This window comes from Parasteatoda tepidariorum, chromosome 2 (genome assembly GCF_982258835.1).
Source record: "Parasteatoda tepidariorum strain Cologne lab strain chromosome 2, Ptep-v5.0, whole genome shotgun sequence".
Lineage (NCBI taxonomy): Eukaryota > Metazoa > Arthropoda > Arachnida > Araneae > Theridiidae > Parasteatoda > Parasteatoda tepidariorum.
In genome coordinates, this window is record NC_141756.1 from 5,854,573 (window position 1) to 5,866,821 (window position 12,249).

At 32.8% G+C, this 12,249-nt stretch overlaps 1 protein-coding gene across 1 annotated transcript in view; it reads right to left on the minus strand.

Moving 5' to 3' along the window:
- The window catches only part of LOC122272484 (dynein regulatory complex protein 9), a 28,234-nt gene extending 16,752 nt beyond the window's left edge, over positions 1-11,482 (minus strand). The window contains 4 exon segments of the mRNA XM_087155474.1: positions 1,207-1,441; positions 6,286-6,414; positions 9,075-9,175; positions 10,432-11,482. Of these exon segments, the coding sequence (XP_087011600.1) occupies positions 1,207-1,441; positions 6,286-6,414; positions 9,075-9,175; positions 10,432-10,533 (567 nt within the window). The 5' untranslated portion in view covers positions 10,534-11,482.
- Positions 11,483-12,249: the final 767 nt, after the last annotated feature.

Genomic DNA, 12,249 nt, shown 5'->3' on the forward strand with positions numbered 1-12,249 from the left:
CAATTTTTGGGATTTCCGTCAAAGTCTGTTAGCTCGAGTTTCGGTAAATTGATGCTAATCCGATCTGACGATATGACTTCTGCTTGCTTGTTTACACTTCCGTAGGATTTCGAAAATTCTTGGAAGCGCAGTTTCGCTGCAGTAACGTTATCTCTGTAATTTTCACATTGTTCCAATTCTTTTTCTAAAACTTCATCAAGATTTGAGGATTTGGATTTTACTTCTTCTTTATCAGTTTCGGTTTGATCCTCTGGATTTAAAGACAGATATTTAAAAACGATTTCGTCATTTTCAAACAATCTTTTCGATTTTTCTTCAAGTTTAGCAAATGCTACTGATGCTGACTGGATGTTGTTACCTTCGATTGAAGATTCCAGTTCATTTATTGTTTTTGTTACGGCTGTTCGAAGAACTTTTCTTTGAATTAAGCAATTGTTATCCATATTTTCGTCAATGGATATTTACGTTGGAGCGCCAGATTTTGTATCTCGGGATCTTTTTGGCTATTGGTTTGAAATGAATCAGTGCGAGCCAATATTTTTTAGTGTTTTTTATTTAAACTTAACGAAAGGACAACAAACAAAAGACTGAAGAGAAAAGCTATGAATCCTTACAGATGCGCACACTGCGCCATCTATCGCAAGGTAAAAATTTAATTTAATGGAAGGAAGATGTAACAATTGTACTTTTAAACCTAAACCGCGTTTTAATTCACGCTGGTAAGTTTGATTTCTTTTTACAATTTTCTTTTATTTCATGATTTTTTACAACATAAGGTTTTTTGCGATATCGACACATATAAAGAATAATTTTTATCTTAGGATAATTATTCTTTATTCAGAAATATCGCATTTATAGCAATAGAAGTGTCTTGATAACGACTATTTGCTTTTACCATTCTTGTTTCTCTACCATTTAGTTTTTTATTTTATTCATGTTTTTCATGTTAATTTGTATATATATATATATATATATATATATATATATATATATATATATATATATATATATATATATATATATATATATCAAAAAAAAAGAAAAAATTCCCGCAAACCACAAATGGGTTAAAGCAAAAACCCTAATTTAAATTCGAGCTAAAAGATCCTCGCTCTCAACAAACGGTGTTCTCCTTGGTTTTAATTAGATGTTACAGGCGTGTTTTAATTAAATCGATGATAACATTAAAAAAAATGTAATTTTTACCGCTATCTTATCTTTCTCTTCTTGAAAAAGGTGGTTGTAATGAGCTTTTTTTGATTCCAATCTAAAGTCCATCAACTCTTTAACGTATGATAGTTTCGCAGATGAGTCCAAGGTTTGCCGTTTTGGGAGGAGCTCGTAGTTTGATTTCTTTACTACGCCACCGACTCCGGCTTGTTGTTTTATACTAAACAAAACATTTTTCACCTCCTCTATTTCATACTTTTTAGTCTCGAGGCTATTTGAAAATAAAAATAAATACTTATAGTGCACTAAAAAGAAAGAAAGAAAGAAAAGAAAAGAAAAAAGCTGACCACCCTAAATAACTTTTGATTCAATGATTGGATCTTCACTTTCTAAGACTACTAACTACACTTTCTAGGAACTACTTAACTATTTTCCCACAAATTTTGTACTTTGCCATGTACAAATAAGATAATTTAAAATGGTATAAAAAATTAAATTTCAAAATATTTACGTCTATAATGTTAAATAAAATAATACCAAATAAAATAATATCAAGTAATAAATATTTACTAAAATTTATTCTTTGCTTCGAATTATCTTTGGATAAACGAATTTTTTAGTTGTGTGCTAGAATTTTTCAATTCGCTTAAAAAATTCTCGAGACATGACGAAATGCGCAAAAAGTAAAATTAACATTAAGAGGTCAAAACTCTTCTGACCAAACTATTTGTACCCCTATTTCTTAGATTACGGCTATGTTTTTGGGAGCTGTAATCTGAATCCGTCGAGAAAGAAACGTATGTTTAAACAGAGAAAGCACGTTTTGGTGTCTGATTTCGTAACTTAAAATATCATCTGCACTAAATAATCAGCAAGAAGTCACCCCCTCCAACCAGTAGGATGAGTCCTAGAACGTGAAGGTTCAATCATTAGATCAAAAGTTATTCAGGGTAGACCATTTTTTTACACATTGTACATTGTTTTTTCCTTTTTTTTCAATAAAAGTTAAATTATAAGAGAAAATAAAATATCTAGCTAAATTATTATTTTTTTAAAAATTGAATAGCACAATAATCCTCCCTCCCCTTAAAATTATATAATTTGTGTGTAAAATACTATGATATGCAAGTTTTCACACTGATTTAAGTAAAATTGTGGAGTAGAGGTTTTGTAGGTTAACTTCAGACAGGAATTATTTGCATTGTTTGCCTTTACTTCTCGTACAGAGGGATGCCACAAGCGACTAAAAAAATAAGATGTGGTAAAAATTCAATTTATAATTAATTAAATTATTCAATTATAACTACCGCAATGACCTGCATTGTAAATTATTCATATTTAAAACAAAACCATTCTCTTTCGATAGTAAACTGAAAAAAATATGCTGGAAAAAGCTGCGAATTTTAAATTCTTTTAATAGATTTTTCCTTTTTATGAATCACTACTTTTTGCATTTCTAGTCTCCCACAGCTTCCTTGCATACAAGCCGGTTTCCATCCATGTATGGAAACTGGGTGGGCTTCAAGCCGTCACTGGGGATCAAACCTTAGTTTTTCTTCGACTAAACCACTGAGCCACGCGCTGTTTTAAGTAAATCATTCATATCCTCAATACGTTCATTCTTAAAATTTTACCTTGTTTTTGTGGTTCGTGTAGTATTTGTAAAAATATGAAAAACATTAGCGGTAAACATACACCGTTCTAAAATAAAGGATCACAAAATTTAATGATGATCACCGCATTGACGGTTGCATTAACCGATGGTCATTAAACCGTAAAAAATATTCATGATCTGCAAATTAACTGTAATTTATTTTTCGGAATAACTATATGAATCCTTGTTGCATTTAACGATTCAAACGTTAATTTCTCAAATCAAATCATAATCGTCATCAGGTTTAATCATAAATTGGATAGAACTATTTATTTTTCTCAGTGGCTATTTTTAAATAAGGAGAGTGTGTTTAGAATTGTTTTTCTTTTATCAATGTTTTCGTTTAGTACAGTATTTCTTAACCTTTTTAGTATAATGGACCCTTTTTAAAAATTTTTAAGAAGTCACGGACCACCCCCCTGTGAAAAAAATAATTGCAAAAAGCATCAATTGTTAGAAAACATTTAATTTTATTATTTCAATAGTACACAAAATTTTTAATGTGAAGGTTGCTGCTGCTTTTCCTTAATTAATAATTTGAATTGGGGGATATTTTTCGATAAAGCAACGCGCATATCATGTTCAACATTCAATCGATTTCGATGTTTTGTTTTTATAGTCACAAGTGTGGACATTCCGCTTCGCAAAGATACACTGTAGCTAACGAATTATAGCTGCCATAGCTTGTTTTACAAGCAATGGGTAGGCTTCCATGCGTTTTAAAAATTAGAAGTAGTCAGCGGACCCCCAAAATATGACTCATGGACCCCATAGGGGTCCATGAACCGCAGGTTAAGAAACCCTGGTTTAGTAGGGGGTAAGTCATTTAACTTGAAGAAACAATGCATTAGTGCCCTTCCCTACTATGACATCAGCAAATTTCTATTGAAAATTTTAGTCAGATAGGCTAGTAAGACCTTTTAGTTTCACATTACTAGAGGTTTGTAACATTTGTTGAAGTAGTTGTTTGCCAAATTGGATACACTACACCGTAAGCGAATTTTCTAATCCAGCTGCCTTTATCGACCCTTGCTTGGACTTTTTTTAAATAATGAAAAACTTGATAAACGACTTATTTTCAATTTAGATAACAAATTTTAAAATTAAAAAAACTAGCATTCTAATTGGGACCAAGATGAAAATTTCCAAAAACGAAAGCGAGTCATTATAGTCCATTGGATGTAAATTAGCACACAGTGGAAAGAGTTAAGAATATTTTTTCAGCTACTGGCTCCGTGTGCCAATAAATATGCTGGTGCCCGCCGTGGACCAGTGATCTGGTTCATTAATTGAAGCGGTCAATGGTCAAATCTGCACTTTCGAGAAAAACCAAAAAAACTGTGTCAATTATGGAAATATTGTTTAAATTGCTTCCAAATTGTTGGATTTTCGTTTTTAGGAAGTCTAGAAAATTAATCGGTATTTGATAATCAGTGATTGATATTCCAAATCCAACAAAAAACTTATTTTCGTAAAAATTTTACACTGGACGCTTCAATTTGACCTGTCCTGACCGTGGAATGCTTTTTACACACTGCCTACCAATAAGTATTTGGACACTTATGATTATCAAAAAAGGTGGAACATTTTGGTGGGGGACTGGGTGCATTTCTTTCTGGTATGGAACAAAGAGTTGGAACATCGAACAAATTCATGATAAGCTCAAGGCCGATACCTATACTGCATTTATTTCAGATGGGAGTTTGCTTTCCACGTTGTGACAATTCTACGGTTCATTTCTCGTTACTTCCATGAGGACAACGCTTAAAGTCATGCAATTGCGTGCAGATACCTGGAGCCCCATTGAAAAGAGAATTAAGACCACCATAGGGCAAAAAGTTTATTTTTCTTCATAAAATATTTTGCTTGAGCCGATTCCTGCTGAAAAATTTTACTTAATTAATAAAAATGATAGTAATGGATCTACTTGAAGGGTCTTTAATCGCCAATCGGTTGCATGCCTGGGGTCGTCCCCTCTCTCTACGCGGTACTGAAATCCAACAGGTTATGTAAACAATGGGATTAGTAAGAAGATTACCTACCAGATCTCACCAGATTACCTGCCAGAACTTACACTTAAACACCATCAATTCAAGAACCTCTATAATTCTTTGAAAATTTCTGATGCAAGGCCAGTTTCCTGGACCACTATCTAAAAAGTTATACCAATAATAATTTAGACTCCTGAGAAAGAAAAGAAAAACAAAATTCATTCATATTTATTAGTTTGTAGAGCTCAGCTCATGCTTTCATCAGATCCTTACATTACAGCCTTTATTTGGATAAACAAACTAATTGAGGAGGTTCTTGAATTGATGGTGTTTAAGTGAGAGCTCTGGCAGGTAATCTGGTGAGATCTGGTAGGTAATCTTCTTACTAATCTGGTGAGAGGAGTCTTCTTACTAATCTTAGAAATTTTCTGGGTTCGAATCCCGGGCAAGGCACGGATGTTCTTTCATTCTCTGTACTATCTGTCCTTTCTGAGGGAGCAACGTTGGCCCACCTAATCGGGTGACCCTAAAAGAGTGGCCAACAAATCTGCACTTCAGATGCCTGTATTATGACGAAAGGTCATTCTCCAGGTGGGCATTGAAAAAAACAACAACTTTATAGATAGTGATAGTTGGTGCACCTCTTACTTTATTGACCCAACTCGTCTTAGACGTTCTCAATCAAATTCGTGCCTGGACTCTAGGCAAGCCATTTCACTCGATGAACCCCATAGTCACCTTACCATTCCATGATGAATATCATACCCCGTTACTTTCAGGACGCCTTTAGCGTTGTAATCCTTATATGCCACATGGGTACAATCGATAAAACTGTCACCACGTAAGAAGCGTCCTGTCACCCAGTATAATTCAGTAGGTGTCGGTGTTGAGCTTACTAAGGACATGGATGGCTGGGATAGCCTGCTTAGTAGAGCGTTGGGCCTATGTCCGAATGGTCATTAGTTCGTTTCCCGACGACAGAAAACGTGTAGATAATGGTGACTGGTGCAAGTTAAATCTGTCGGGTCAAAAAGTCCTCCATGTTCCGATAACAAATTATACCTATAGGGAACTGAATTGGGGATTGATCGTTCGTTGGTTCAAGTCAAAATTTCAATCTTTGGATAAATAAATGGATGTCTGAATGAGTCCGTCCTATAAACGGGCTGTGACGTGTGTTTGGCTGAAGTCGTATTCTTGGCCATAGATGACGCCACTGAGAAACAAGAAACGCACCCTTCATTCGCTTAGTTTCACCAAGCAAGCTTACTGATATTGGCAAGTGGTAATAGAAGTAACAATATAATGAATTTGGAATAATACTAGGATTGGTTCATATTAGGAGAAACGCATCTAATTCGCCTCTACAAATATGTTAGGAAGTCGAAATGCTTATTGAAATTATAGAGTTCTGTCTTCCAGTAAATTGAACTTTTTAAGTTGTAATTCAAAGAGAAAAATGTACTTCACCTTTTGCAGCGTTTGTTAAATAAGGCATTCCTATCTTCATATTCTTGAATTATTCTCCTTATGATATCAGTAGTTTTTGATTCATTTAACTCTTGTAGAATTTTAACGACTGTACTTTCAATCTCGGAGCTTATAAAGAAAATCAAAATTTGCGTTAAAATAATTTTAAATGTATTATAGAAGGAAATAAAAAGAAAACAAGGGGAAAAAAAATTTTTAAAGAGAAAATGAAAAATTATTAAATAAAATGTTTTTGAAAAATTATTAACGAACTGTACTTGAAAAATTATTAACGAAAAGCCGAAAACAAAATAAGGAAACTATATAATTTCGTCGTCAGCTCACACGATTATATCCGCAAAAAATAGTATTTTTTAATATTGTATTAACATATCCAAAGCAAAATATAACCAAAGTAAACTATATCAATACAATAGTGTGAGGAGCACCAAAAATTTAAATGAAATTAAAACGTATTGAAGAAACACAAATTAAAAAATATCAAGCAAAAAATAGAAAATATAAATTCATAAAAATGAAAACATAAATCTCATTAAAATATAAATACGGAAATCTTCCATTTTTATTTCTCACTTTGTCCAAAAGAAGCGGTCATTATTGATTTCTGGTCAGTATTAACAATAATCGGATTTATTCCTTTAACTGCAACATTTACCTACATTTGAAGAAGCAAATCAGTGTTATACTGAAGTCACTGTTCTATTGTGAAACTTAGTTTTAAACTTTCAAACATAATTCACCATTACAATTTGCTTTGCGCAACACTTTATATTAATGTAAAAAATATCATTTGTAAAAGAAGTGGTTGGAAAATCCCCAAAGAACCATGGCCACCAAGACTTATAAACAGTTATAACGTATTTACAGAATTGTTACCAAATCGCTGTTAACTATTCTTGGTTAATCATGGATGTATTATTCCTTCCGAAAACATGAGAGAAATTAAATAGTTTTAGTGCCAGTTTTTTCTCTTTCTCGGAACGCAAACAGCCATTTAATTGCCGTTTAAGCAAAGTTGACAATTTTTAATGTGACTACTACTTTAGTTTAAAAAATAAATAATTCCAAATGCATCATTCCGATTCAAAATCTAACTATATTTATGTTCATAATATATTTTTATGAACAATATTTTGATCAAGTGACTAGTTTTCATCTTTTCATAAAAGTACACGACAGAATACGGCTAATGAGTTAACAAAAACACTGTTAGCCGACCCTTTATTAAAGGTTTGGAATTAGGATTATAAACCTGAACAACTGAGCTTTAAGCTGAACAACTGCAAACAGAATTAATTATTTATTTTCTACTATAAATTGTAATAGTAATTTTTATGAAACGCATAGCAGTCGTACAGCTATATACAATATTACAATTGCAAAATACAATATGTACTGTAATGATCTCCCCGATTAGATACTTTTTGAATCCTTGTCAAAAATAAAGGAAAATAACTCAGGTGCTTCAAATTTTTATATGAGTAAGGAAAAAATTTAAAAGCTACATAATTATGTCGAATCACTGATGAGGAAGCGGTATTGAAAGCGTCATAAACTCAGCATAACTCAGCATAACTGAAGCATAACTCAGGTGCTTCAAATTTTTATATGAGTAAGGAAAAAATTTAAAAGCTACATAATTATGTCGAATCACTGATGAGGAAGCGGTATTGAAAGCGTCAAAATTTGTTTGATTGCTAGGGGAAACAGATAGAAGATGAAATGTGCCTGCAAGTTTCATTAGGCAACCAAACTGGTTTATAATCGCATTTTTCAGTATATTTCGGTAGCGTGTTTTTTTGTTCTTCTCTTAAATAGTAATTTTTCGCTACTAATGTTTATACCTTTTTAACATTGTTTCCGAAATGGATTATAAATGATCTATTATAAGGGCTGCCATTACGCAACTCTCTGTATATTGCCCAGAGGACAACCCAAAGCTCAAAAGTTCTCCTTCCTCATTGTTTGAAGTGTTATCGATAAAAATAATCTTAATTGGTTTAATAGTGCCAGCTTTTAAAAACTTCACTACCTGATTCGCCGGTCTTATATCTATGGTTAACTTGATTGACCGACCGGAGGGAACTGAACTCGCATCAAAAAGGTCATGGGTTCGAATCCCGGAGAAGGCACGGATGCTCTTTCAGGCTCTGTACTATCTGTCCTTACTTTATCCCTGAAAGAGTAGCCAACAAATCTGCCAGCCCAATTGATACTTAAACGAAGAGTGTCAATCGAGGGAGGGGCATTGGGGGGATTTAACTTGATTGCATATAGTAGTAATGAAAATCATTCCAAATCAAGTTAATTAACTCAAAGATAAAATTTCAAATCGTAAAATTTGTTACCACTTTAAGTATTTAAAAAGATCTCCTTTTCAATTAGAGGGCGTTCGCAATTAGGATACTGCAATTCACAATAAAAGCTATAATTGTTATTCCTTTTACCGAAAATTACTATGAAAATTAATAATGGTGATTAACTAATCTATCAGAATTATTGTATTAAGACGATCTTACAATCATAGTGTTATAGATCAAAGGAAATAGGCGATCTTACAATTAAGACGGTCTTAGACCGATGAATTAGAACCGTGGAAACGTTGTTACGAAACACCGTTTATGAGAAAAATAACTGCAAAAAGACCTTGAAAGAGTTTCCTCTTTTACACAATTATACTAAATCGAATTTTTTAAATATAAAACTACAAAACATCATAAAAATATTATATATTGTTATGAACTTCACAATTCGTGCACAAATCATACCAATCAATTGCGAATCTTTTCTCTTCATCTGATGGCGAAATGACGCACTCTTTCTCATCACCAACACTTCGAAGATTGCAAGTGTAGAGCAGTCTTGCAAGCTATTTCATGATACAAAAAATGTATGTCTCATGAACAATAAAAATAGTACAAAAATACAAACTTATTTGAGCTGACAGCAAAATACATTTGTTAAGCAAAAAATATATTAAAAGCAAGTTAATTTTCAATTTAATGCTATCTGCATGATTCTCACCATCGCCCATATGAAACCTGTACTACAGTTATTAGTTGTCCATTTGATCATTTGTTTCTCATTTTTTTAATGAAATTTATACTTATCTCCTTATTTTTGACCCGACCCATATTGCCAAAAGATGTTTGCTGCGGTAAGTAAGTTTGTGCGAAATAAAATCTATTGCTATTCAATTATAGCCAAATAATTAACGGTGAACTTTATAACATTAAAAATGCTATAAGACTACAAAGCATCGGCAGCAATTAGCAAAAGATAAATGGATTCGGGCCATAGCTTCCGCTTTGTATATGTATTTTCCGATTATTATTTACCAACCACTAAAAATTTATTTAATTATTATCTTTTAAAATGAAATATATTTTTTATCGGAGGGTAATAGTTTACAATCGGGAGCCCCTCTTATATTTGGAGATTTGCAAACAAACGAATGTAAATAAACGAAGAATCAATCTATCATACAAAAGTTGCTGTAACTCGGTGACGTCGTTGAAAGCAAAGAACTAAGTATATCATGGTAACCAGAAATAGAATTTCAGCAAAACTGAACGAAAACTATGGCCAAACCAAGTCCCCCACCCCCTGATCCTACACTACTAGGGCCTAAAAAACCAAATATAGTAAGTTAACCAAACAATATTTTAGTAGTATACTCAACCACCTAGCGTTTTTGTTATTCTGCTTTTTATATTTTCTAAAACAATAAGAATCTTATAATCTAAATATAATTGAACTTAACGATTGCAAGCGAGAATAAATAAAAATGGATTATCGCCAAATCTGTCGTTAGGATGACCGATGTTGTTTCATTTATGGTAACTCACCACACAGAAACATCAATATAAGGTAAGTCGATATTTCTCTTTTTACTGCGCGTATTATACAACACGCATTTCCTTTTTTTTTATATTTTAATATAAATGCATTTTATTCAGATTATTTTTTTATGTTTTGTTTGAGTGGCACTATTTTGTTTGGCGTGTAAACTCAAATGGTGTAAAAAAAGAAAAAAAATGCCAATTTTCGCCCAGGGAAATCTTAAATTATATTTTTTACCGAGTTCATGCTTGGAAAGCGTGGAGCGTTAAGAGTAACACTTACATTTTCTTGATCTTCTCCATTTGCTGACTTAAGTAAAAAAGAGAGTCGATTTCGTAAACGCAGTAATATGTCGGAAACTATTCTTACTTCATTTGAATTCATATCTTTTCTCGCATCTTTGGCAAGCAATTAATAAACACACTTCTAGATAGTATGTATAAAAATGTTTCAAAACTGAGCTTCCACTGAAGGTTTATTTCTTGAGATATTAATTAGTAATTTGCTAATAACAACCTATAAATTTAGGTTTTGTGTTAAAATAGTATGAATGATAGGGGCTGAGTAGCATTCAACGGTGTTTCAGGGAAATTTCGTCAAAAATAAATCTAACCAAGAAGTAAAATTTATAAATAAAATATTAGTAACAGAGAAAAAAAAATCTGAACATTGAAACTGTACCTAACTTTTCACAACTGAATAGCGATGAACAAAAAGTCCCATGGAAAAAAAAATCCCCTGAATAAAGCTTATTCAGAGATTTTTTCCCCAAATTTCTTGATTTGCCTCTCTCAATGAATTTTAACCAGAATTTAAACATTGAAATGAGAAGCACATAAAAAGTTCTTTTTCCTTTGAACTTTTTTACTAAGTTTTTTTTTTCTAAGTCTCTGTTTTGTATTGGAGAGGGTGAATTATTGCAATCGGAATTTTGATCATTTTGAAACTTAGCTTAAGACTTTCGTCGAACACAAAGGCTGATAAAAATGAAAGTGTCAATCGTTTTTTAACACTGCGAGCAAAATGTATATGCAAAATTGTCTATTAATTAAAATTTTGTCACTTATTGACCAATTAAAAAGCTCGAATCTGAGTTCCGCGCGGGATAATAACCGTTTAAAGAAACCGATAAGTCATAAACTTGAACAATCAGTCATCGAGAAAATCCAGTCATTTTAGACCAAATGTTATCTAGACCGTACGCATTTTTTATTTATTTATTTTTTGAGCATCGTGAGTTATGGAACTCCAGCTATGACCATCAACCATATCTCAGTAAAGAAGTTTAGAAATATTAAACACAAGCGTGCAATTTTTAAAAAACAATTTTCCATGAAAACGTCCCGCAGTGGACTGATCGTTAAGACACGGTTCCCAGCAGATCACCGAAGTCAAGCATCACTGGCTACGGTCAGTGTGCGGGTGGGTGACCACTTGGATCAGTCTGCGTAGGGACCGAGGGTGTGCGGTATTGGTCCTCGTTAAACTGTGCTACCGTAAAGTGCTCGACTTCGCGCGCAGGTCGTCGGGCTACCAAAGCGGGGGTGCCATCCCCTCCGCAGAGGATCAAAATTGTGATGGCATGTCTTCGGATCATCCTCCGGGATGTTTCCCAGACCATCGCCAATAGCCCATTGTGCAGCCCTAGTGCGACGTAAATTAACAATAACAACAACCATGAAAATAAAAATAGTCTCAAAAAATAAAGAAAATCAGAAATGGTTTTTAAAAGTTGAATTATTAGATAGTAATATAGTACTAACTTACTTGTTGTAGTATGTAACTCTGTAATTACTGTAACATGTAACTAAATTACATGTTGAAACACATATATAATTAATTCATGGGCATCTGTTACTTATTTATAATTTTTACCCAGGTTTGCTATAAATTGTAGCTAACAAAATTTTAAAAATGTTGATTTTTTTTCTTCAAAACTATCATAAAGATATTTCATTTCTACTCAGATCAACTGAATGGGATCACTTTAGAATATGAAGGAATTCAGATTTTGGAGAAACACCACTATAAAATCCACTGAATATCTTGAACATCTCTATGGAACTCTTCTAAAGAATGAAAGTTGGGAACTTTATGAGT